This window comes from Wyeomyia smithii, chromosome 1, assembly GCF_029784165.1.
Source record: "Wyeomyia smithii strain HCP4-BCI-WySm-NY-G18 chromosome 1, ASM2978416v1, whole genome shotgun sequence".
Classification (NCBI taxonomy): domain Eukaryota; kingdom Metazoa; phylum Arthropoda; class Insecta; order Diptera; family Culicidae; genus Wyeomyia; species Wyeomyia smithii.
The window spans coordinates 22,601,777-22,628,559 of record NC_073694.1 but is presented as its reverse complement, the minus strand read 5'-3'; the positions used below and the strand labels follow the sequence as shown (position 1 = coordinate 22,628,559).

General features: G+C 43.7%; 3 protein-coding genes across 4 annotated transcripts in view; 2 read left to right on the top strand and 1 right to left on the bottom strand.

Moving 5' to 3' along the window:
* The window catches only part of LOC129717699 (uncharacterized), a 59,925-nt gene extending 56,658 nt beyond the window's left edge, over window positions 1-3,267 (top strand). For both annotated transcript variants that reach the window (XM_055667795.1, XM_055667794.1), the window contains exons 6-8: window positions 659-1,351; window positions 1,847-2,423; window positions 2,483-3,267. In XM_055667795.1, coding sequence (XP_055523770.1) covers window positions 659-1,351; window positions 1,847-2,423; window positions 2,483-3,160 — 1,948 coding nt within the window. In that variant the 3' untranslated portion in view covers window positions 3,161-3,267. The remainder of the gene's footprint in view (window positions 1-658; window positions 1,352-1,846; window positions 2,424-2,482) is intronic.
* A 14-nt stretch (window positions 3,268-3,281) lies between these two features.
* On the bottom strand, window positions 3,282-25,979 carry LOC129717696 (probable ATP-dependent DNA helicase HFM1). The gene is made up of 9 exons (XM_055667792.1): window positions 25,631-25,979; window positions 25,123-25,579; window positions 24,943-25,068; window positions 23,335-23,569; window positions 23,107-23,273; window positions 22,538-23,053; window positions 22,272-22,483; window positions 21,438-22,214; window positions 3,282-3,378 (listed from the first exon to the last, which is right to left on the bottom strand). Exons 1-9 carry the CDS (start codon window positions 25,828-25,830, stop codon window positions 3,321-3,323), a joined length of 2,748 nt encoding a protein of 915 aa, XP_055523767.1. The 5' UTR covers window positions 25,831-25,979; the 3' UTR covers window positions 3,282-3,320.
* LOC129717697 (pro-resilin-like) lies at window positions 24,102-24,846 on the top strand. The gene is made up of 3 exons (XM_055667793.1): window positions 24,102-24,327; window positions 24,391-24,471; window positions 24,531-24,846. Exons 1-3 carry the CDS (start codon window positions 24,250-24,252, stop codon window positions 24,657-24,659), a joined length of 288 nt encoding a protein of 95 aa, XP_055523768.1. The 5' UTR covers window positions 24,102-24,249; the 3' UTR covers window positions 24,660-24,846.
* Window positions 25,980-26,783: the final 804 nt, after the last annotated feature.

Here is a 26,783-nt window from a genome sequence, read left to right as displayed (position 1 = left end):
TTTTGGTTTCCCTTCACTCGGAATGCTCAATGAACGCTGGTTTTTTTACGCGGATTCCGGAATTTACGCGTTTTTTTACGCGGATTCCGGAATTTACGCGGTTTTTTTACGCGGATTCCGGAATTTTTTTATTATGAGATTTTAGGATAAAAGTTTCTTTGATATTTTGTTTTTTTTTTATTAAAAAAAAAGTGATATAAATCCAAACTTTGTACCCTGTTTTAGAATATTTCAACCATTGTCACCGAACTTCCAAAGTTTCACTGAAATCCGAGAAGCATTTGCATGAAATCCCTCCAACATAAAACTAGGGTAAAGTTCGTTTTCTTCGAATCCGCTGCAACACACATAACACGGATAGTTGCTGCACCAAAAACAGTCCATCTACTCTACCGGAACGCAAAACGCACTTCCACTCAATAGTGAACATAAGCTCATCAAGGGAAGACCCTTCCTTATGTCCCTTATGCCAGAAGCGAGAAACATTAGTAAAAAAAACCTGAAAAGACTTGCCTCACAATCTGAATGCAAGCAGGCAGGCATGCATGCCTGCCTGCCTGCTTGCAACTAAACTGCCCGCTGAAAAACCATAACCTGGAAAAATTCTATATTTATCTCTCCGTTTCGTTCTCCCTCTATCTCTTCCTTTGCGCTGTAGGGAAAATGATGAAAAACCAGCTTCGACACCATCGGCAGTACCAGTAGCAGCAGCAGCAGTAGTAGCGCGTGCTATCAGTAACGGTAACCTCGGTCGAGGGGACTCAAAGGGGATCAAAGCGACGACGACAACGACAAGAACCAGCAACAGCCTGGGGGAAGAGCTAAACGAAGCCGGCAGGCGGTGGGGGGCGGACCAAGTGAAGCACGTGAAAAGCAGTGGTGCAGCAGAGGAAAGCAGTGAGGCAACCACAGCCTTAGGCAACAACAATAACAACAACAACAACTTCCGACTGCACACCGATCGGGAGAGAATGCATCAGTCCGTTGAGGTGTGTCGGATCAACAGTATGTTTATTGGTGGCGGTGAGGCAGGAGCCGGAGGAAGCAAACTGGAGGCCCCAACGCTAGTGGCGAAACGAATCAGCCAGAGAGTGGCTGGCGGTCAAAGTGTCGAGAACGTCGTTGTCAGTCTGGCAGCCAGCACCGGTGATCTGCGACGATTCGGAAGTAGTTTGAAAAGTGCGCGGGGAAGTGCCAAAAGAACCAACAGCAGTGTAACGGATTTGCGAGTGGCAACCGCGACCGCAATCGGAAGCGCCAGGCCGGATCTGCTGCTGCCGGCGATGATGATGGATTCGAAACCGCTCGCGGATATTAACCATAACCATCTGGCCAAATGGAGCGCTGAAAGGTAAGAGAGTTTGTCTAGCGGTGAGGTGAGGGCTGGGGGGAGTAAACATCTAGGCGAGGATTAATCGAGCGCAAAATTAATCTTGGCAAGGCAAGTGCGCGCGCGGAGTGGATACCCACGAAGGGGATGGATTGCGAAATGGTTCGATTCAATTTTTTTTCGTAATTGGTAAATGAGTGAACTTTTGCGAGCGCGTATGATTGCTGATCGCGGCCGCGCCCAGCCTTGCCATTGGAGGGCAGTAAAGTGATTTAATGTAATGTGGTGCTGTAATCGATGCTATTTTGTTTGAAATGAAAGTATGCAACGAGTGAAAATTGAAAAAAAAATGGGCATTGGGCGTTGGGCAATCGGAGTTTTAGACTGAGTTACGCTCGAACGCGTTGATGATCATGAAACGTTTGTGTTTGAATAATAAGTCCTCTAGCTGACTGGAACAAAGCATTATTTTACAGACATTTTATTTTTAAGCAAAATTATTTTATTTTTCCTCAGCATCACAATTTCCCTCACGAAGAACGGGTTCACCTTAAGTGGCAGAGGGGCCGGAAGAAGTGTCGGTTCTACGGACACTTTGTACCGGAGCGCAAAAGCGGCTTCGGCAGCCGGTCTCACGGCTTCGACTCGGCTACGGAGCAACAGTCACAGCAGTGATCTGCACAAATCTAGTCAGAACTACAGTAGCCGAACCGAGTTGAATCGATCGTCGCCAAAGAAGCTTGCCGGTAACGCCTCGGGGGAACCACCCGCCGCGGAGAAGTTGGAGCCGATCTACGCTGTGGTTGATTTGAGTTTGAAGAAATCCCGGCGACTGAATCTTTTCGGACATGGATCCCTAGAACCGGATCTTGTTGAAGGACAACGAATTAAGGTCGAAATGATACGTGATCGAGAAACTGGTCGCCTACAGGAAAAGGCCAACGCGGTCTTGGGAACCACAAGCAGTGCAAGAAGCCTCCTTCCAACCAGCAATAACGATTACGAGGAGCTGAGCGAGTTGACCATAGAAAACTTTTCCTCGTTCGGAGACGATCAGGACAATTCGAACGATAGTGAAAATATTTACGAACCGGTGAGTTTATCGATCGCATAGATTCAAAACGTTACTTATCTCCCATTTCCATTACACAGATCAACATTCCGGAGATACCGCTATCATCCAGCAATGCGTCACCATCGGCCACACCGTCCCAAATGAACACCCTGTGGCGCCATTTGAAGAAGATGAATATCAACCAGCTGATGAAGCGTCACCCGGAATCACCGACAACAGCCAATCCAGCGGTTCAGCATTCAAACCAAAGAGACGAAGAAGGTCCCAAAGCTTCAACCTTCAGTGAGTTGAGCAAAAAGTTTGGCCACCATCGGCGCTCGATCAAGAACCGAATGCGAGTGCTAGTGGACCGTCAGCACAGTCATCCACCGTCCACTGCGACGGGGCTCGGAACACAGAACAGCAGTCTAACCTCGCTACCGAAAACGATGACCGAATCGGATGACGTCAAGATGCTACGGAAAGCGTCCGCCGATAGTCGGCCTCTGTTTAGTACGTTTGGGAGGAACAAAAAGTCACGCAAATCGCTTTCGTTCGATGATTTCATACCGCGTAAAAAGCAACAGCAGCAGCAACAGCAACAACATGTTGGCGGTGTTGGACTTGTTATATGCAAAACTGCAGCGGACAGTTCACGGGCTCACGATGAGCTGCACCGGGAGCTGAAGCGGCAGCTTTCGAAGCGATCGGATAGTAGCAGCGCTAGTGCTGCTAGTAGCGGCGGTCATGAGAATAAGAATAGTTTAGAGTTATAAGTTTTGTAGGTTTTTTTTCTTCAATTTTTTAGTGTAGGTTGTTTCGATGTTTTTTAAACGTTTTGATAGTAATAAATCGAAGCCGATTTTCGGTTGTTTTATTTGAAGTCGTTATTCTGTATGTTTTGAGGGGGTTAAGGTACAATATGGTTTATTGTACTTACTTGAAGAAATCCTCTTTTTGCATTCTGGGTGGAGAGGCCAAGAAATCGGCGATTCTGTAAGGTAAGATTGTTGAGTTAAGTAAATACTTGTCAAATTATTTTAATATCTAATCTTATTTCAATCCAAATTTTCGTCCTACCTAAATTCTTTCAAGACCCAAATCTAATTCAATTTAAATTAATTGAAATAAGGTTTGACCTAATCAATATCATATGTATATAAGACTGAACTACTTCGACCGTCTATTGTGTTGTAATCAAAATCTAAAGTGGATTCAATCTATCTGCATTAATCAATCTACCTTCAATCCAATTGAAATAATATTAAAAAAAACAAATCCAAGCTGAATACAATCTAAAATTTACCTAAATTTATTCCAAATCCCTCCCAGATGCAATTTTTTTCAAATTTCAACACATTCTCAATTTAAAAAGAATATTATCTACAATCTGAGCATGGGAAAACCATGACATGAGAAATTAGTACTTTTTCGGAACAATCGAGGGTAAGGAACGGCTTAAGCATTGACGCCTATTTGATTCAGTCGAAGAAAACAGGCCTCAAACTTCGATTTTTATCAACCGGCAGTTTCAATGACGAGAACTCTTAGGAGTAGGTATATAAATTACCGGTCAACACAAAAGAATCTTCGAAAAAACAACAAATGAAAAAAATCTATTTGAGGGCCATCCCCCGCAAAACAACTACTTGAAATAGGTTCGGAGGGATTGGAATAGTGTCCCTCGATTGTGAACCTTCATTGATTACTGTCAAAGTTTGCTTAATTAGTTCTACAATCTGAAAACAAATGCTGACAGGTAGAAAGGTAGTAAACAAATTGATATACTTGTTGTTTGTATTTCACCTTACACATTTAGAATATTTCGTCTCAATACACAAGGCTGTCCAATAGGCTGCTTAAAATAGGGTCTCGACCCTATGGTTTCTATAAAATCTATTCACTATCTGGGGTTGATAGAAAGTATACCTACGAGCTTCGAATATAAAGATCGAATCTGGAGTGCGACAAAAATTGGTTGAAATAAACCGACAGCACAAGGACTTGTGTGAAGTAGGTAGAGGGAAAAATAAGGGAACTGGAAATATGATACAGATTTGGAAAAATATACCGCATCCCGACGGGACTTGAACCTGCAATCTCCCTGTCTCCGGCATGGCGTTTGACCAATTAAAGTTATCAGCATCAGCTGACTCTTCTGTGTGTGATGAGACATTCCTTTCGGTCTATAAATAACGCTTGCACAGCAGTGTATGTAGTTAGGTATGAGCAATAGAATAAGTCGGCAGTGGAATATGATATGATATAGATTGTGGAACAGTACCACCGTCCCCCGTAGTTCAATTGGTCAAAACATCATGCCGGAGACAGGGAGATTGCGGGTTCAAGTCCCGTCGGGATGCGGTTTAATTTTTCCAAATCTGTTCCATATTTCCAGTTCGCTTATTTTTTCCTCTCCCTACTTCACATACTGTCTGCATAATGAACTTGCGTGTTAACGGGTAAAAGCCGTTGTTAAAAATAGAAATTTAGTTGGAAAAACAAGGACTTGTTTGATTTTTTTTTGAAGCGGCGGGGAAATACGCTCAGACACCTGAAAAAGAACTCAGAGTGTCTGGATGAAGCTAGGATAGTGGTGCTGGGGTAGTTACACACCCCTAGACACCTACTCGGCCCACCCTGAACCACTAAAACCCTTCCAGTCTCCAGTTCTTATTTTCCCGGACCTACGGTTAAGCATTACGTCGGGGAGTGGCTTTAGTGATTGATGCACTCTATTTACGCTTCTAACCTCTTAGCTAGCTACCTTGACCCGGAGCTGCAGGATAATCTGGGAAACGGTTACACAGACCACGCTCTAGATGTCCGGGTCTTCGCAAATCTTTCCGATTAGATTGTCTGGAGTAGTGGCTGGCTCCTGACACGTACAAAACGAGAGCATACGAAGAAGACATGCTCAGCACTCTCTTCCGTATCTACGCACTCGGAACACACATGTTCGAATCTGTGTAGACATTTTCTGGAGCAACCATGGCTTGACAAAATCTGTATCAGGTAGCAGTTTACTTCACCATGGTGCCTCCCGACAATTCCCGCTGTCTTTGTATGACACTGTACGATAAGCCCTCGCAATCCTCAGGCATATGAGCTGGTAGGTATTTTCCATCTTAGTGCAGTCTTCGACGATTATTCATAACCGCGACCTCCGACTTATTGTGCGCTAGCTCTAGTTTCCTGATGTGCATCCAGTCTTCGATCTTGCATATATAGTACCCAGCCATCAACTGGACTTTTTCGATCGATTCGCCTTAGACCTCGAGCGTCGCGACCTCGAAGCCAACGATCACAACTCTTACAGGGAACTTGGGTTTCAACACACCGTCATACATGACATTCCACAACACCGGGCCCAGGATAGAACCTTGCGGAACTCCTGCGGTGATTGGGACGCACTTCTAATCCTCCTCCGTGTTCTAGTAGTTTTCCAGAATCTTCACAGTAAAAAAAATCTTACACGTCACGTGAAATATTTTCTCATTTCAATTTCAGTTGCTTCTGACGTAAACCACGATTTTGTATGAAAATTATGTGCAATATCATAAAAATTTCTGTGAAATATTATAAAATTAACGACATCGGCTATGGAGTCTTAACTAGCGCTATCGAACGCATTCTTTACGTCGAGCGTGACGATTCGTAATAGTAAATACCTCTTCTCTTATACTGGAGTGCTACCTTCGCCGTCTTAGTGATGAATAGAATAGCATCCAGCGTGGACCTACCCTTCTGAAAGCCTCTGTTGAGAATAACCCCCACAAGCACCATGCCTGCAGTATCCAGCAGACTCTACGGGAGTAGGCAGTCAATCAGGCATCTCTGCATGACTGCCCTTAACAGCCCGTAGGCTGTTTTTATCGCCAGCCTGAGAGCCAGGTTAGTGATTCTATCAGGTTCCGGTGCCTTGCTCACCTTTAGGGAGTTGGTGATCACGATGGGTTTTTGAACCTTACCCCTCCTTCGACCTTCACACGGCTGTCATCGCTCAATGATTGGATGTTTGGCAGGTTGGCATGTGTCTAAGATACCGGAATATCTGACAAGAGACTCGACCACCGGAGGCCAAGGACTGGATTCGCGGTGTGGTAAGAGTTTCTCGATGTAACTCTCCAGCATCGCCGGTGATCGCTGTGCAGGTGTCAGCGCGCCTTTGGTCTTGGCCATTACGATTTGTAGACGTCACCCCACGGATTCGTATTGGCACTCGCACAAAGCCTATCGAAGCAGGCTTGCTTGCCTTAACCACACTCTTAAGCGCTGATCTTGTAGAACCGAATGCTGCGCGGCGCTCAACCCTCGGTGACTTCCCACTTCTAGGTTGGTGAGTCCTAGGTATGGTGGCGCCCATGATAGTATGGCAACTAGTTAGTCTCGCTCTCTTCTCATTGCTTCTTCGAATACCTCGGCATCGAAATGCGATGTTTTCCACCCGCGGATGGTCGGAGTGTTGGCTCTACCCCCGTTACTTGACGCCTCGCGTTATTGTCTACACTATAGCAAACCGAACATCGTTTACTCTTCAGTTCGTGGTCAGTCCTGGGCTGGAGTACGTCACGTCGATGATCGAACTGCAGTAGAATATTCCGTTCACCTTGGCAACCCCGTTACTTTTTTTGAGATTGAAACAACCTCCTTAACCGGGAGTCTGCTCGTCGTCCATATGGCCGTCGTACTGGACTTTTCCACAACCCAGCTAACCGCATGCGGTAGGGGTCCGATACGATGGCAATGTGCGATAACGACTCAGTGGCTGCTTGGTATAGTAGCTACGTTCTAGCAGTGGTTCTGGTCCAGTTGCGTCACCCTTACACCCGTGGTTCCGCAGCCGGCTTGACGGCTGGCCAGCTGGAGCCTTTCATAAAATAACATACCATGCACTTTGGAGACTTCCTGTAATCTTTCGCCTCATGGCCTGCACTACCGCGACGTCTGCATAACTAGCTCTAATCGGGCCCCTGAAGCAAACGTGTGGTTGCAGGCGAATACCAGGAGGGCATACTGACCAGCCGACCTTGAGCTCGCCTTCTTTTAATGCCAGGTTCGCATCTGCTGACGCTAGTCGGAAGGTGGTCACCTGGGTCCTTTCAGAGGTGGATTGATATAGTGGCCACCTCCACACACTTTTTGCTTGGAGGGCTTGTGCAACGTCGCACCGCTCGGTAATTTTCGTCCAGGTTTTAAAGCTGGCGCGTTACCTCCGAGGTTAGCGCTCGAACTTGCACCTCTTTCCTTAGGACCTGCTCGGCTATAGTATTGTAGGTAGCACCTTCATGCTTCGCATCCTTCCGGAGCTCAAGAATACTCTCACCGGTGCGAGATCGACGGATGGTCTTCACATTCGTCCCTAAATCCTTGAACTGATCGCAAAATTCTTCTTCGTAGTTTGGATGAACTTGGAGTCAAAGGTAAATCTTGCATGTGGTTCCGGGGCATCTGAATCGTTCCGAGAGTGGCCAACGTAATCTGTATTTAAAAAATATGTCTTTTGAATGATTCCTGATGAAAAATCCTGAAGATAGAGGTGTCGCTTGCTATATTTTGATGCAGAAATGTGAATTCTCCCACTAAGGGTTCCTTCGGGGCATCCAGGTTATTCCGGAAGTGGCCAATGCAGCCTATATTAGGAAATATTTTTTTTTTGTAAGATTCCTGATGAAAAATCCTGAAGATAGAAGTGTCGCACGCTTTATTTGATGCAATAATGTAAATGTCCCCATTTCCGGGTTCCTACGGGGTATCTGGATCATCCCGGGAGTGGCCAACGTAATATGTATTCAAAAATATGTCTTCTTGATGGTTCCTGATGAAAAGTCTTGAAGGTAGAAGCGTCGCACGCTTTATTTGATGCAAAAATGTAAATGTCCCTATTCCGGGTTCCTCCGGGGAATCTGGATCGTTCCGGGAGTGGCCAACGTAATCTGTATTTAAAAAAATATGTCTTTTGGATGATTCCTGATGAAAAATCCTGAAGATAAAGGTGTCGCATGCTATATTTTGATGCAGACATGTGAATTCTCCCACTACGGGTTCCTTCGGGGCCTCCAGGTCGTTCCGGAAGTGGCCAATGCTGCCTATGTTCAGATATATGTCTTTTAAAAGATTCCTGATAAAAAACCTGAAGATAGAGGTGTAACACGCTATATTTGGTGCAAAAACGTAAATGTCCACTACTAAAAGTTCCTCTGAGGACTTCCGGATGAAAAATAGCCATTTCTCGATGAGTTCTTGGCCGATTCCGGATCTTGATGAACCATTCGCTTCAGAAATGATTTTGTCATCTATGCCAATGATGCAAATGAGCATTTTTATCAGGTAACCCATTACCAAATCCATCCAAAAATTAGCAGGTTTGACATGCCTACCGAAACTCAGGAATATTTCCTATATCCGGTGACCTAGGCCAGATCTGGGGTCAGAAAATGAAACTTCAAAAGTTTTCCAGTTCAATGGTGTTCGAATTATTAAAATCGAATAAAGTTTAGCAAAGCTATAGCATTTCAAATTTCATCAAAATTTTGCCTATCCTACTTATTTTGACTATCCCCTGTACTTATCTATGCTGAAACATCATGCGAAGAATTGAAACAGCGAATTAATGAGGACCTAATGATTCTGACACTGTGGATGAACCAGCATAAACTAACGGTAAACATCTCCGAAACAAAATACATGCTGTTCAACACACCCAAAACGACCAATATCGATATCTTCTACGGAGATAACACCATTGAAAGAGTCGAAGTGTTTAAGAGCCAGTTCGCGAGAGGCGCAACCGCATGTTGTTTTGATGTTCTCCGATTGGGCTGAAATTTTCAGCGTTTGTTTGTCTATTCAAGGTAGGAAGTTTGGGGTAAAACGGCTCTTGGAAATGATATGTCCAAAAACGTCCAAATACTAAAAAGTGCAATAACGCCTGCTAGACTTGATGTAATTTCCTAAAAATTTGTGGCATTAATCTACACTAAGAGCACTTCAAAACGCATGGTCACAATATATGGCAATGAGGTAAATTGACGAAAAAAACGCATTTTTCTTTTAAAACTTGTCAATTTTCAGGATTATCCTACTCTTCTCAACATCGCTAGAAAAAATACTGAATATGGCGTTTTGTAGAGCTACTCAAGAGCTTTAATGTCATGTATAAGCCAAGTGTACCAAATGGGGTAAAACGGCCCTAGAAGGTTTTTTTCAAAAAACCGTCAAAATCACTATAGTTCCTGATAGACTTAATAGATTTTATTGAAAAGTTGGGTTATCACTGTACCCTACCAGAACTACCTACTTTACCAGAAGATACGCAATTTGGGATAAAACGTTCCTTGAAGTTTTTTTTCGAAAAAAGCCGTCATAATCACCAAAACTGCAAGATTTTGGGTTAGACTTGATAGATTTACTGAAAATGTAGATTATTACTCTAAGTTGATACGAATTTAAGGGCAAGATAACTAAGGGGCCATCCACATCCCACGTGGACAGATTTTAACGATCTTCCTCAACTTTGCTCCACGGATAAATAGGAACTCGGTTGGAATTATTTATTTTCGCAACCGTCATATCGATAATATCTTTTACCTTGTTTGATGCTTTTTTTGAAGTCAAGTAAAACTTTAGTCCTTTTTAGTCAATTTCCAAAAGATGCATCTGGATATTATGTCAAATAAAAGCTCTGTAGTCTTTTTATGAAATGCTAACTTCGGGTTCTGAACCTTTTCTGTAAAGAAAACAGCCCCCCGAAAATCGCCAAGTATTTTTCAAGAAAATTTTTTTTTTTGTTATATAAATCTATTTGTCACTTTTGTCATCTTACCCTCAAGTTCGTATTAACTTGAAGTAATAATCTAAATTTTCAGTAAATCTATCAAGTTTAACCCAAGTTCTTGCAGTTTTGGTGATTTTGACGGCTTTTTTCGAAAAAAAAAAAACTTCAAGGAACGTTTTACCCCAAATTACGTACCTTCTGGTGAAGTAGGTACTTCTGGTAAGGTACAGTGATAATCCAAATTTTCAATAAAATCTATTAAGTCTAGCAGGAACTATAGTGATTTTGACGGTTTTTTGAAAAAAAAACCTTCTAGGGCCGTTTAACCCCATTTGGCACACTTGGCTTATACATGACATTAAAGCGCTTGAGTTGCTCTACAAAAAGCCATATTCAGATATTTTTTCTAGCGATGTTGAGAAGAGTAGGATGATCCTGAAAATTGACAAGTTTTAAAAGAAAAATGCGTTTTCTTCGTCAATTTACCTCATTGCCATATATTGTGACCATGCGTTTTGAAGTGCTCTTAGTCTAGCAGGAGTTACTGCACTTTTTAGTATTTGGACCTTTTTGGACATATCGTTTTCAATGGCCGTTTTACCCTTACTTAACCTCAATGAAAAAATTGAAATTTTGCAAAACTTCCTACCTTGAATTAACAAACAAACGCTGAAAATTTCAGCCCAATCGGAGAACATCAAAACAACGTCCCTCAGAAAGGCGGTTGCGGCTCTCGCGAACTGGCTCTTAAATACCTCGGTGTGCTGCTGGATGAACAACTAAAGTGGAAGGCACACATTTGTGAGTTGAGCTCCAAACTTGCTCAAGTTGCTGGTGTTTTCAGGAGAATCGTTGATCTTGTTCCTTTGGAAACGGAGAGAAATTTGTACTTCGCTCTATTTCATAGCCACCTCATATACGGTATACTAGTGTGGGGAACTGCTAATGCAACGATATTGAAATCATTGCAAACGATTCAAAACAAGGCAATCAAAAACTTATTCGGGTACCACCGGAGAACTTCAACTTCATTCATCCACTCGAAACATGAAATCCTAACCGTCAAGATACTGTATAATTGCGCTGCTTGTATGCATATCCACCGTATTCTGCATGGTACGGTCCACACCAACACAATACTCAACCGGCTGTATGAGCAACACCATCATAACACCAGGGGAAGAGATCGTTTGATATCCTCCAAACGACATACAGTGACATTCGGACAGAATTCTGCAGTCAACAGGGCAACCGATCTGTATAACAGACTCCAGCCAGAACTAAAATTGCTTCCAGAGAATAGTTTTAAATCTAAGTTAAAAAATTTGCTTTTTATTGAACAGTCCAATAATTGAATGCTCTTTTAAAGTTTTGTGAAAAGTTTTGACAAGTTTAAAAAAAGTCTTTAATGTTTCTTGTACTCTAACGTGAATTAAATATGTTTGTTTATGTTTAGTAAGTCTCTAAGAGCCATAGGCTCAAAGACAAACAAATCACTTTAAATGAATAAATAAATGAACTGGGTTTCGCTCCTCATTTTCTTCAAGACATGTTAAGCATGAGAGTGTCCCCTCAGGACTGCCACGCTTTCTACCTTCCTGGTGCCTTTTGCCTACCACGGTAACCCATGGATTTTTCGCAGTCGCCGCCTCTCGGTGATTTCATGGTTAGGGAGGGTCGCCCATAGCGCCTCATGAGCAACTATAACGCCTCCGGTCGGCGTAAGGCAGAAAAGGGAATCTGGTCCGAAGACTGATTCCTTTCCCTGCCTGATGCTCACCAGGCAACCTCGCCGTTTTAAGTCACCGACTTTACTAGAGGAGTTCGATGCAGGTGCCAGCCCAGAGACGTGTTACCATAGCGAAGTTCGACTCAAACCCGTTTTTTACGCTACAAGTTGCCATAGTTTTACTTTACCCCGTAGATATTGATGATATCTATTTACTTCGGTAAGTAAATAGTTGAACGCAATCTCACGTTAATTAGGATTCATGAATTCGTATCATCAGCGATAATTTCCCGCAGATTCTCGCGATACTATTGAATGCAAGTGAACTTGGATACAAAATATGTTATAGTGTTTGAATCATTCAGTCTCCGTTCGTGGTTTTTGGCTAGGACAGGACGTGATAGTTAGCTTTTAGTTATTCTTCTTTTCGATAAACCCCTTCCCGGCGGGTGATGCCATATGACATCACTTGATATTCAAACTTTGATTTAAGTTCAACAATTATACCTACTTGAACATCTGTACGATGAAACTATTAAGTACCGTTAAACAGATTGATCTTCAATATGCCATACAGTTTGTGTCAATTGTGCATATAGTTGATTAGTAACAGAGCCGTATGTAGGTACTGAGGGGGGGGATATTTTTTTTATTTTTGTTTTTTGTCAAGTTGAAAATCAATCTTCTGAAAAAATTTTTTACGTGGTTTTAATTTGACTATAAAAATTCACAAATTGTGTTCTTCGTGGTACATTTTCTCAATTACCAGTAATGCAATGGTGTTTTATTGTTACGTGCTTGAGCTATTGTCATTAAAGTGCTTCAGGAATAGAAAACTTGCCATCCCAGATCGATCTGGCATAATAACCTTCAGCGAAATAGTAGAAAGAGAAACAGGAATTCATGATAGCATCAAAGCCCCACGTTTGGTAGTATTTCTAGATCGGAGTCGAGTTGCTTGTTTGTTCCAAAAAAGTGACAGTGACAGCCGTCCCAGAAAAAGTGACAGTGACAACAGTGAAAAATTTGGAAATCAAAAAGGTTGACTACCATCATTTCGTCACTGTTGCTGTGGGAGTTCAAGGTCAAAGAATTTTTGGTTTTGATTTCAGTGGCAGTTTGGATCCGTCAAGGGCGAACGTCGACAAGAACGGAATCCTGGATGGTGAGTTCGTTCCATGTAATCGTTCACAAGCGAAGGGAGCCATAAATTTTGCTTAAGAAACACACTCTTAGCATATATTGAGCTCAAATATATCCTAATTCTTTTTAGAGAGCGAGTAATGGCGCTATAACCATAAGCGAAAAGTGCTAGGACTAGAGTTAGTACTTAAGTTCCAACCGTAACAGTTGAAACGAGTACGCTATATCCTTGGTTTCTAAACCCGAACATAAGGAGGAAATACAGATCTTAGTAAGTGAATAAATAATTACAAACAACCGCGAGGAGCGACATGATGCCTGTGAGCGGGCCTGGCACTACTCCGGACAATCTAGTCCGGAGGATGTGCGACGACCCGGACATCTGGAGCATGGCCTGTGCGGCCACCTTCCAGATTGTTCTGGAGCTGCAACGTGTGTGGCGGGTCAACCACCAACACGACCAGTTTTCAGGTAGTAAGCTAGGAGGTTATAAGAGTAAATAGGGTGCATCACGTACAAAAGCCACTCCCCGACGTAATACTTAACCGTCGTTCCGGGAAGACCAGGGCTGGAAACTGGAGGGGTTTTAGTGGGTCGGGACAGGGATCAGTAGGTGTTTGAGGGAGTGAAACTACACCAACATCTCTCCCCTAGTCTCATTCCCACACCCTGAGTTCTCTTCACAGGTGTCTGTTCGCAGGCTCCCCGCTACCCTAAAAAAATCCCCGCCACCAGGAAGAAAACCAAAAACGAACAGCTACATTACAAACACGAGTTCGCTAGAACCTGCTGTTAAGCAGAGTGGCAAAAAAGCAAAGAAAGGTGAACAAACATTGACTCAGGGCCATAATGGACGCTCCATGAACCTGGTTGTGTGGTACTGTTTTTCATTCGACGATTTGAAAGTTTTCCATCACATGTTAAATTGCCAATATCTCAGCCCCCCCGATAAGATATCAAGGATCTTTTTCCACGTAAATTTTCATCTTGAATCCCGCTTTGCAGTAAAAATTCAGTTCTTGATCAAAACATTTTTTTATATGTTCAAGGTTTTATCTAAAAATTAAGAGAAAAATTAACTTTTTTATGATGTTCAATGGACTCTGTGAGTCAAATAATTGAATGCGATGCTGAACCAAACCATGCAAAATGTTCAATAACAACACCACAAAAATAAAAAAATGTATGGAAAAATGTAGGAATCGAACAGATTTGAAAAAAAGTGCAAAAGGGTGGTTTTGTAGCTTGAAAAAGCCATTTTTTCATAAATCACGTTTGGGCAACCTGAAAACGACATTTTATAAAGTCGAAATGTACCATTCCGCGTCGAACACTCGACAGAAACGGACGTGCAAAGTGGTCGTTCTATTACAATCCGGTCCGTGTGTACGAATAGCCAAACAAAAGAGTGTATTATTCTTTCGAGTTCAAGGCTATCAGTTGACAGTCGAGTCCGTGTCGCTGTGCTGAGTGATCTCACACCCGGCTCACTGCTGGTGGCTGTATTGGTGCTGCTGTACTGGTGCTGCTGGCTGCTTTGGGTGCAGCTTCGAACGATCGGACAACCACTGCTGGAAGGAAGAAGTAAAGAGGTACGTGTTCTTGTCGGCGCTAGTGCGCTACATTTAGCGCGATGGATATAGATCCCTCGCCTCCCGTGCCACCATCCCCGAACCCCCCTGACCCTTCTGTTACCCCCTCCCCTGTTCATTCTCCAGTCCCCCCTCGCCCCAGGCTTTACCCGGACGGATCTCAACAGGGCAGCTATACTGTTTATTTTCGTCCAAAGGCAGGAGTGAATTCAAAGCGATTAAACATACTGCAAATTTCTAAAGACCTGACGAAGGGGTACAAGGCCGTGACCGAAATTTCCAAGGTCCGACCTAACAAGCTCCGTGTCGTGGTCAGTGATCTGGCACAGGCCAATGCTATCGCTTGCTCTGAGCTCTTCACACGCGAGTATCGCGTTTACATACCCGCACGAGACGTGGAGATCGACGGTGTCATAACCGATTCGAGTCTGTCTGTCGAGTGTATCCTAAAAAGCGCAACCGGTTGCTTCAAAAATACCGAAACACAGGCGAAGATTTTGGATTGTAAGCAATTGCGGTCCATGTCTCTCGTCGGCGGTAAAAAAGTTTACACTCCGTCAGACTCGTTTCGCGTTACGTTTGCCGGATCTGTACTCCCTAGCCACGTCTCGATCGACCGGGTTCGTCTGCCTGTGCGATTGTATGTACCCCGTGTTATGAATTGCACCAATTGCAAGCAGTTAGGCCACACAGCCGCCTACTGCTGCAATAAGGCACGATGTAGCAAGTGTGGGGAGACTCATGCGGAAGATTCTTGCAGTGTTAATGCTGAAAAATGTATTCACTGTGGGGAAAACCAGCATGAGCTCTCCACATGCCCGGTGTACAAGCAGCGCAGAGATAAAATCAAGCGGTCACTTAAGGAGCGTTCAAAGCGTTCTTACGCTGAGATGCTGAAGAAGACCGTGACCACTTCTACCATAACATCGAACCCCTTTGATCTGTTGCCCTCTGATGAAACCGATTCTGACGATTCATCAGCGGGAACATCTTATGCCAATCCTGGGGAGTCTAGGAAGAGGTAAAATGTTTCTTCTCCTAAACTTCCCCGTAAAGGTCCTAAGATTTCCCAAAGTGTAATGAAAAGTACGAACAAACCAAACAGTGCTGCGGAAAAACAGAAGCAAACTCCTCCTGGGCTTGCAAATTTAAAGTTCCAGAAGGAGTTCCCAGCACTGCCAGGAACATCTAAAACCCCAGTTGTTCCTTTTGCACATCCAGTTGATGAAACAACCTCTGGATTAGTGAAATTTTCTGACATTGTGGACTGGATTTTTGAAAATTTCAATGTACCCGATCCAATTAAAATTTTTCTTACAGCATTCCTCCCAACAGTTAAATCATCTTTGAAGCAGTTGACTGCCCAATGGCCCCTCCTTGCAGCGATTGTATCCTTCGATGCCTAATTCAACTGCGTATATGAAGGATTCTATCTCTGTCTTACAGTGGAATTGTAGAAGTATTTTACCAAAAATTGATCCGTTTAAAGTTTTGATAAATGAAAACAAATGCGATGCATTTTCCCTTTGTGAAACTTGGCTTACTTCAAATATTGATCTCAACTTCCATGATTTTAATATTATTCGCCTTGATCGAGACACCCCATATGGAGGAGTACTTTTAGGGATTAAAAAGTGCTATTCTTTCTATCGTATTAACCTCCCCTCGATTCCAGGCATCGAAGTTGTCGCATGTCAAATGACAATACAAGGTAGAGAGCTTTGTATTGCCTCAATATATATTCCTCCCAGAGCACAGGTTGGGCAACGGCTGCTCTTTGATTTAATAGAACTTCTTCCCTCGCCACGTTTGATTTTGGGAGACTTCACCTGTCATGGTGTGGCTTGGGGTTCCCCTTACAATAATAACCGCTCCTCTTTAATCTATAACCTTTGCGATGACTTCGACATGACTATTTTAAACAACGGTGAAATGACACGTATCCCGAAACCTCCAGCGCGCCCAAGCGCTTTGGATCTATCCTTATGTTCGACGTCGCTACGGTTGGATTGCACATGGAAGGTAATCCTCGATCCTCACGGTAGCGACCATTTGCCTATTCTTATTTCAATTAATAACGGGTCAACTCGCATGCGACCAATTGACATTCCGTATGACCTCACACGGAATGTCGATTGGAAGTTATACGAGGAAATGATTTCAAAAGCGGACGAGTCGATTCAACATCATCCACCACTTGAAGAATACAATCTCCTCGCGGGCTTGATTCTCGACGCCGCGTTGCAAGCCCAAACGAAGAAATATCCCGGCGTAACGATCAAAGAGCGGCCTCCAACTCCGTGGTGGGACCAAGAGTGCTCCGATGTCTACACGCAAAGATCCGACGCGTTTTTGGCCTACCAGAAGAAAGGTATACCTGTCGACTATATACGGTATTCGGAGCTTAATACCAAGCTTAAAAGCTTGGCTAAAGCAAAGAAACGCGGATACTGGCGTCGGTTCGTGAACGAGACGTCGAGTAAGACATCGATGAGTACTCTTTGGAACACAGCCCGGAGAATGCGGAATCGCGTAACGGTCAACGAAAGCGAGGAGTCTTCAAGTCGGTGGATATTTGATTTTGCCAGGAAAGTATGTCCGGACTCTGTTCCTGAGCAAAACATTGTTCGCGATGCGTCTCCGGGCCACGACGCGATAGAATCACCTTTTACGATGGCAGAATTTTCAGTTGCCCTCCTGTCCTGTAACAATAACGCGCCTGGGTTAGATAGAATCAAATTCAACTTGTTGAAGAATCTACCCGGCAATGCCAAGAGGCGCTTGTTGAACTTGTTCAATAAGTTCCTGGAGCAAAACATTGTACCGCAGGATTGGAGGCAAGTGAAGGTGATCGCCATCCAAAAACCAGGGAAACCAGCTTCTGATCACAACTCTTATAGGCCGATTGCAATGCTATCCTGTATCCGGAAATTGATGGAAAAAATGATACTCCGTCGTTCAGACCATTGGGTCGAATCAAATGGTCTACTATCAGATACTCAATTTGGCTTCCGCCGCGCCAAAGGGACGAATGATTGTCTTGCGTTGCTTTCAACAGATATTCAGCTGGCGTATGCTCGCAAAGAACAAATGGCGTCTGCGTTCTTGGACATTAAGGGGGCTTTTGATTCCGTTTCTATTGACATTCTTTCGGGTAAACTTCACCGACAAGGATTTTCTCCAATTTTGAACAATTTTTTGCACAATTTGTTGTCCGAAAAGCACATGCATTTTACGCACGGCGATTTGGCAACTTTTCGCATTAGCTACATGGGTCTTCCCCAGGGCTCATGTTTAAGCCCCCTTCTTTACAACTTTCATGTAAATGACATCGACGAATGTCTGGCAAATTCATGCACGATAAGACAACTTGCAGACGACAGTGTAATCTCTGTTACAGGAGCCAAAGCTGCCGATTTGCAAGGACCATTGCAAGATACCTTGGACAATTTGTCTGCTTGGGCTTTACAGCTAGGTATCGAATTCTCTCCGGAGAAGACTGAGATAGTAGTTTTTTCTAGGAAGCATGAACCTGCTCAGCTTCAAACACAATTAATGGGTAAAACGATTTCTCAGGTTTTGGTACACAAACATCTTGGTGTCTGGTTCGACTCTAAAGGCACCTGGGGTTGTCACGTGAGGTATCTGATGAAAACATGTCAACAAAGAGTGAATTTTCTTCGTTTAATAACCGGACAATGGTGGGGAGCCCACCCAGGAGACCTTATAAGGCTTTACCAAACAACGATATTGTCTGTTATTGAATACGGGTGTTTCTGCTTCCGCTCCGCAGCAAACACACATTTAATCAAACTGGAGCGAATACAATATCGTTGTTTGCGTATCGCCTTGGGTTGCATGCAATCGACCCATACGATGAGTTTGGAGATCTTAGCTGGAGTACTACCATCGAAAAACCGCTTCTGGAGCCTGTCTTCTCGTATTCTAATCAAATGTGAGGTCTTGAACCGTCCCGTGATTGAAAATTTTGAAAGGTTAATCGAACTTAATTCTCAAACCCGTTTTATGACATTGTATTTCAATCACATGTCCCAAAATATTAACCCTTCTTCGAATATTCCAAATCGTGTCGACTTATCAAATACTTCTGATTCTACTGTGTTTTTCGATACATCCATGATAGAAGAATCTCGTGGAATCCCGGATCATTTACGCGTGCAGCAGATCCCTAAAATTTTTTACAATAAATATCGAAACATCAACTGCGACAATATGTACTACACTGACGGATCACTTCTTGATGGGTCCACTGGCTTCGGTATCTTCAATAACAATTTAACCGTCTCCCATAAGCTCGATAATCCTGCTTCTGTTTGCGTCGCAAAATTAGCTGCAATTCAGTACACCCTAGGGATTATCGAAAAAATGCCCACGGACCATTATTTCATCTTTACGGACAGTCTCAGTTCCATTGAGGCTCTCCGATCGATGAAAGATGTTAAGCACTCTCTGTATTTCCTGGGGAAAATACGGGAACATCTGAGTGCTTTATCCGAAAAATCTACTCAGATTATCTTAGCGTGGGTCCCTTCTCACTGCTCGATACCGGGTAATGAGAAAGCGGACTCTTTGGCTAAGGTGGGCGCAACAAATGGTGATATTTATGAAAGACCAATTGCCTTTAATGAATTTTTCGCATTTGTACGTCGAAATACGATCATCAGTTGGCAAAATTCTTGGACCAAGGGGGAACTGGGAAGGTGGTTACATTTCATAATCCCCAAGGTATCGACGAACCCGTGGTTCAAGGGGTTGGATGTAGGTCGGGATTTCATTTGCGTGATGTCCCGGCGTATGTCCAATCACTATAGATTTGACGCGCATCTCCGTCGTGTTGGGCTCGGGGAGAGTGGTATCTGTGCCTGTGGTGAAGGTTATCACGACATAGAGCACGTTGTTTGGTCATTCCCTGTACACCGTGACGCCAGGTCTAGATTAATAGCTTCCCTGCAGGCCGAAAGTAGGCAGCCGGCTGTTCCTGTTCGTGATGTCTTGGCGAGCCGTGACCTATCCTACATGTCCCTTATATACGTTTTCCTGAAATCCATCCACGCCCCAGTTTAGTCCTATCCCCTTCCGCCTACATCCATCCAAACGACAAGAACACGTTAAGACCCCGGATCCGTTAACAGCAATCAGACCCGCACGATACTCTCAAGGCCCGATGGAAACTACCCAATATGCCAGTCCGTAATATCTTGGCCCAGCAGCGGAACAAATTTAATATGCTGCTTACCTATGGCAATGAAAACCATCAAACAGCAAACCTGTGCTTTTAATGCAAAATATTCTAGCTTTAAGTTAGATTTAGTTTCAGCTCGTAGTCGGCAGCGAGGATAAAAAATTTGCTTTTAGTTATTAAGATACTTTAGAAAGTAAGCTACCAGATATAATTGGCGCCGTTAAACATTGAATTATGTTTGTGCCGTGTCAAATAAACTATAGATGAAGAAAAAAAAAAGTCGAAATGTTCTACAAAAATGCTATAAATAACATTATCTTTCAATTTAGGGCTGAGCAACTTGACTTTTTCAACATCGATTTTTTTTTGGGACACCCTTACCAGCATGCTTTCTTACAGAGGTTATCACAGCAGACGGTTGGTGTCTGTTCTTAACATCTGTGCTAAGTGGGCTCGCACGTGATTGGTTCATTATTCACCGTAAAATCGACCTTGAAATATACCCTAACATTTGGCCAGTTTCATTTCCACCTTCACAGAATGTACCACAGTATAGTTACGCTGTTTTCGTTTTTTTTTATGAAAATGCTACTTAACATTACAAATTTTTGGCAGCATGAAAAATCACTTTTTAGTGCTTCGTGGCAAGTTTTCGCATAATTTTCGGCTTAATCACATCAATTGAAATCGATACCATTTTACAGTGATGAGAATGACGATCATTTGACTAAATTGGCTAAAAATCAGTCATTTTCAGCAACTAAAGCATAGTTTACAGTTCCAAGCGAAGTGAAATTTGACAAGTGTAAAAGCCTAGATTTTCGCTCACGAATCTGTCGTAAAAACCCGTTTGTGGAACACGTAGGTATTTCACCAGCCTGCAGTTTACAGTTTAAGTGAAGCGAAATTCACGAGTTTACACTCTGAGCGAAGTGAAAATTGGCTGCAACTAACAGAAAATAAACGCACGCAAGTTTTCGCTTGCTGTTGCTTTTTTCACTAGCGTTTGCAAGCGTGAAAAAAGTGAACCCAAGTGAAAAAGATGAGATTCACAACCTTCGATTTCGCTGGATCGAATTTGTTTACAGTTCAAAGCAAAGTGAAGTTTTTGCAGGTTGCATTTTTCACGAGCGTAAAAAAATGAACATTTTGTATGAGATTTTCACTTCGCTTGGAACTCTAAATAGGGCTTAAAACTATAATATCACGTCGCAAAAAAACTAATCTCAGCTTGACTTTTAACGTTTTGTGTACGTTAAAATCGACCAGCACTTTCTGTTAGCGTCATCTATTGATAATATCACAATAAATCAAATGTCTCTGGACGCAGTGTCAAGTCAACACAGAGAAGAAAAAAATCCAATATAATCGAACTTTCCACTATTTCTTTCGCTGGCTTTGAAAAAGTCAGATATAAGTAATAAGTTAAAAAATAGAAAAAGATATTTTTCAGAAGAATACTCTACTTTAACTCTGACGAAAGCGTGTATTGAATGGACTAAGTGACTATCCTAAGCTTTCGTGATTTAAAGCACTTTGAAAATTCAAGCTCGAATGATTTCTCTATAATCTCAACTGACTTTAAAGTCACAGAAAAGTTCCAACTTACCCCAAATCCAACTGCCGCAGAGGTCGTCTTTCACCAGCGGAAGCAGTGCAACTTCTTCTCCCAAGCCTGTCCCGTCTGTCGTTCGTCTCGAAACATGCCTGCCTTCGGTCTGGAATTTCGGTAAACACACCAAAAATACAAACTCGTCGTCGACCAGAACCAACCCCTCCCTCGGGATTCGAAAGTCGCAAAGGATGTTGATTAGGGTGACCGAACAGAAGGTACGGGTTTTTGCGGTGCATATCGATGAAGTATTCCTGGCGGGTCATACCTCGGTAGTGTGGTATGGGAGACTCGGGCATCGCTAGCTGGGTACGAAAGGCCTTCGTTGGTTGATGGAAAATTGCGTCGTGAGTAAGGAAATCCTGCTTCGGTCGTTTTTCCACTGGTTCTGGGGAATTGAGGAGGCTAATTGTGGGTTCCTCGTGGGGTTTAATAGTTTCCGAGTTTAACGTTAGCTTCTGCTTTCGGTTAAAGCGGAACGCATCCAGCGGACGGGTTTCGGGACTACTGTGGACTTCTACGGGGGGTTCGTTCACTTCGGTACGCGTTTCCTTCTGATAGAACTCGGTTATCAACATAGACGAGTGATTGTTTGCTTTCCGAGATCGTCGCTTCTGTAATTCGACATTTGCGTCTCCGTTGATCGATACGGTCTGGGAGCAATCAAGACCGGTCCAGTTGACGCAGATTACGTGGCCAGTTGCGCTTGCTACGGTGGCATCGGTCAGCTTGAACGATGCCGCGTAGCGGCAATTACCTCCGAAACTGGCGTCACTGCGGAAAAAGCAGACAATTATAATTGAGAAGGGTATTTTTGAATAGAATACGAACCAATTATCTTTGAAGAATAATACAGTGTTAGCGGTATCCCCAACAAGCAGGGTCACTCTCACCGTCAGCTGCTTGTCGTAATCTGCATTGGTTTGAGTCACCACGAATTCCATCATGTAGTCTTCCTTCATCGAAAGCTCGATGGAAAAACGAGGCAGTTTGCGAATGAAATCGATCATTTCATTACCAAACGGGGGATTCTTCTTGAGAATCTGTAATGGAAAATTTAGTGGAAACTATGCCAGGAAAATTTCAAATAATTTTACCACTTCCAGCTCCCTTGGATCTGTGTTGAGGATCTCCTGAAAGCTAGTTTTTCCTCTAGCGGCCAACTGACCAGCATAAACCGGTCCGATTCCCTTGAGTTGCTTGGTAATAAACGGGCTATCTTCCCACAGTTTCGTTTCTAAGCATTGGGCTAAGATTAGGGTATTCAGTAGAGCCTGATAGACGCTAGCTTCCTCGGTCTCTCGACCGACGTAGATGAACTCAGCGATACATTTGATCAACCGACGGCCGAGCGTGATCATTCGGGCTGCTTCCTGTTGCAGCGAGTGCTGCCCAATCGGTAAATTTCCCAGCACTGCCTGGAGCAGACAGGACACCATGGTTGTTGTTGTTTGGATGCGACCTCGTAGCGGGAAACGGATTGTTGCCTTCGCTGTCGAACGATTCAACTCGTTTAGGGCACGTTTGTCACTGTTGCGACACTTGAAGGCCGTAAACTCGTCACAATGCGTTAGGATGGTGAACACTTCCAGCAGGGGTTCGGTGCCTTTGATCTAGAATTATTCCGTTATAAAAGGTTTTGAACTTTAAATCGAGCAGATTTTACCTTTCGGAGTAATTTCACGGTCCGGAAGCTGAGACAGTACTGTGCCATTAGACGTCCGTAGACAGTGGAACTAATTGTTAGTGGCTCGTCAGGATTGGCACCTCGATCTTTACCGATCACCGTCAGGGAGTAAGCTTCCAAAGCGTTCAGTTCTGTGCGGCAAAGTTCTGAAAAGGGAAAACAAACCGCGCTCAGCTGCGAAAGGAGTTTATGAATGGCGGAGAAGACCTTCCAGTTTTTGCTCGATCTGTGATCGATTGTGATCGCCGGCCACCGAAAGTCCGTACCGGGTTGGGGAGGCGAGGGCACGGACGTAGAGGAAAGTTGACCGAATCCAGTCCATCGCGGTGCGCAGGTCGGTGATGGTTTGCAGTACGATCTCCGAGTTCAAGTGCTCGGCCAAATGTTGATGCAGGTACGACTCGATCGGGACGGATCCTGCGGCGAGACGTTCGTATTTTTGCTGGAGAGGCCAAGAAGGGGTGGGTATTAGATTTCAGTTGCTACCTGGGAATGGCATTTATTAAAAGGCGCATCTCGTGGATGCTAGTGCGCGGAGCGGGGCTCGACAACAAAGAACACAACGCGTCCTTCACGAAGTTATTTCGTGACATGCCTGGGTGCTGCTTCTGATTGAATTATTTTGCACCGCAAGCGGTTGGGAATGCAATCCCCGTCAGGGTACTCCTACATTGTATCTGTCAAATCTCACGGCAAAAATGATGCTACTTGCCAGATACATGCTGTGCCTATGTAAATTTTTTTTCAGAACTAGAACTTGATCCCAGTGTATGGCACGGATTTGCCGAAAAGAAGCAGCATTGCGATCGCGATTTGTGTGCATGCACATTTTGTTTTCTCACTCTGCGCTGGCTGGTAGCCATCGCTCTTCCAGTGTGTGACATCTTTGGCGAACAACAAAAAAAGGCACGGCGCTTAAAGTTCATTTCAGCCGCCGAAGGGGGCTTATAAAAACGGATCTTCGACTGACGGCTGGGCTCATTCGCGAGTGCAAGTTGATCCTCTCGGAACGGCTGATCGGGGGAATATAATATAGTCACGAAACGCACGTAATGTGGGCCGTGGATTGTGAGCTGTGAAATTTTCTAGTGATTAGTGCGCGTTGAAAAACAAGTGTCCAAAATGATTAAACAGTTGTTCCTAGTGATCTCATTTCTGTACTTCGTGTACTCCGCTCCGCAAGCGGAGAAATATGAGGCGGTAAAATGAACTCGAGCTTTCGGAAATGGTTCAATAAAGTAAATCATTTCTTCTAACTTACAGTATCAGTATCAGTATGAAGTTAAGGATCCGGAAAAGAAGCTGTTCTTCGATAAAAACGAAGCTGGAGATGCTGGTGGCAAGGTCGGCTTACAAGTTTTCTCAATGTTTTCTATTTCCTTAAAATAACAACTTACCCTCAGGTCTCCGGCAAGTACTCGGTCTGGCTACCGGACGGACGGCTCATGACGGTCAAGTACAGCGTCGACAAGGAAAGCGGTTACATATCCGATGTTGACTTCCAGGAAAATGCAAATCCTCTTTCGGGTTAGGACTAGCGATGTGAAACAAACAAACCACGGATCACGGAAACGGGCGGAGTGTTCTATTTTACCTACACCAGTACTAGTTTTTTTTTAAAGAGCAGCGTAGTTAGTAGCATTGAGCGGTTCACGAACTAACATCATCGTATAAACGAAAAAAAAAAAACCATCCACGGGAGAGTGACAACCATCATCTAATGGCGTCTTTGTACAATACTAGTTTGTAGATAGTTTCAATTTCTTTAAGCTAAATAAAAATCTCTACTAGCAAAATATTTTTAACTCTACTCACCACCTTCGCCCGTTGGGTCATAATGACTGCCACACCAAAGGTGTCAAACTGGGGTCTGCCGGCTCGACCGATCATTTGAAAAATACTGCTCTCGGGATACTCCTCCATCCCGTAATCGGTATACATCTGAAAAAAAAAATCCTGTATTAAATTAATTCACCCTAAATTCGAAACTCAAACCTCCGTCGATTTGATGATCACCAAATGGGCAGGCAAATTGACCCCCATGGCCAGCGCACTGGTGCAACACAGCACCGGAATGTGACCCGCTCGAAAGGCTTCCTCCAGCACGCTTCGATCGGCCAAGTTCAGCCCGGCGTGATGGTAGGCAAAGCCTGCCACCAAGCGCAGTTTCAGCTCCTCGTTAGAAATTCGACCAGCTACAGCGAAAAGGGTGTTTCTCTGCTCCGCCGGAAGATTTAGCGTATGAAACTGCAACAAGTGGTTGGAAGCAATTTCCACCGCCTTCCGGGTACTGCAGAACACAAGCGTCGGTCGGCCGCTCGAATGTTTCCGAATGATGTCGAAAAGTTTATAGTTCAGGTTCAGATCGAATCGATAGGATGAGGTGCTGGTATCACAGTTGAAACCCAGCACGTGTTTTTCAATCTTAATGGGACGGCGAGATTCAGCGATACTGAAACAAAACTAACTTTTACAACCATTTATTTACAAATTCGAAACTCACTTGTAGTAACACTTAGTGTTCCCTTCTCCCACCCAAGCGGCCAAGTCCACCACGTTGGGAATCGTTGCCGAGAGTGCGATTATCCTCATCGGTTCCTCCGGCGTTCCGATAAACCGATGAATGCTGCGCATCCGAGAAACCACTGCCTCCAGAGTGGGTCCCCGGTACTGATCGCTCAGAATGTGTACCTCGTCGATCATCAGCAGTTTGATCAATCGAACAAAATTGACATTCTGGCGCCATCGGCGCGTGATCGAATTCCATTTCTCGGGCGTTGTCAGTATCAGCTGGCAATCCGGTAGATCCCAAAAGTCGCGAAAATCCGTATCACCGGTGACTTCGGCACTCTTGATGCCCAACCGTTCGAAACGCTGCTGCCAGTGGAGAAACTTTTCCCTGCACAGAGCTTTGATCGGAGCGATGTACACCATGCGGAAGTCCCCCTCGTAGTGGACATCTTCGAGCTTCATCAGTAACCGTATCATGGCCAGTTCGAAAATGGCCGTCTTGCCCGATCCGGTCGGAGCACTGACGACCAGTGATTTGTCTGTGTAGAGTAGATCGTCCATCACCAGTGATTGGATTTCGTTGAAACGGTCGAACTCGTGGAAGATGTGCCGGAAGGAAGGTGCTGCGGGGGGTTTAGTTTACAATAACTTTTACAGTGGAACCTTGGGAACAATTCATTTTCAAATATACCTTTATAACGATTAAATTAAAAAAAACTCCTGAACATGACCCCAAATTAGGCATAGAATAACGAAAAAATCGTCTTATAGCACCGAATCGTGAATTGCTTTAAGATCAAAAATAAAATATCTTGAATTCTGCGCCGAATTGCGAACACATGCAAACAAATTTTCAAGTAAAATCCAATTGCAGACCAAGGATATGAAAGAAAAAAAAACTATTCTAAGGGGCAAGAAAAGAACTAAAAAGATGATGATCTCAGAGGTCAAAAGTTCGAAGAACGAAAAAAAAAAGCAAAATTAACTTGGAATAGGGTAAATCATGTATTTTGGACAGGCTAAGGAGTCATTCAGATGAAATTGTAAATATCTTTTCAAATAAACATAAAAAAGGTATCTGAAAGCATGCAAACAATACCACAAGTATCATTAATCAAATGAGCATGACACCCCACAATATTATC

Excerpts from the sequence above, each read along its gene's own strand:
- LOC129717697 (XM_055667793.1), top strand. The coding sequence starts at position 24,250 with ATGATTAAACAGTTGTTCCTAGTGATCTCATTTCTGTACTTCGTGTAC. Across the intron at positions 24,328-24,390 it reads AAGCGGAGAAATATGAGGCG|TATCAGTATCAGTATGAAGT; the intron begins GTAAAATGAACT and ends TCTAACTTACAG. Across the intron at positions 24,472-24,530 it reads CTGGAGATGCTGGTGGCAAG|GTCTCCGGCAAGTACTCGGT; the intron begins GTCGGCTTACAA and ends ACTTACCCTCAG.
- LOC129717696 (XM_055667792.1), bottom strand. The coding sequence starts at position 25,830 with ATGATCGACGAGGTACACATTCTGAGCGATCAGTACCGGGGACCCACT. Across the intron at positions 25,580-25,630 it reads AACACTAAGTGTTACTACAA|TATCGCTGAATCTCGCCGTC; the intron begins GTGAGTTTCGAA and ends GTTTTGTTTCAG. Across the intron at positions 23,054-23,106 it reads CCGTGAAATTACTCCGAAAG|ATCAAAGGCACCGAACCCCT; the intron begins GTAAAATCTGCT and ends GAATAATTCTAG.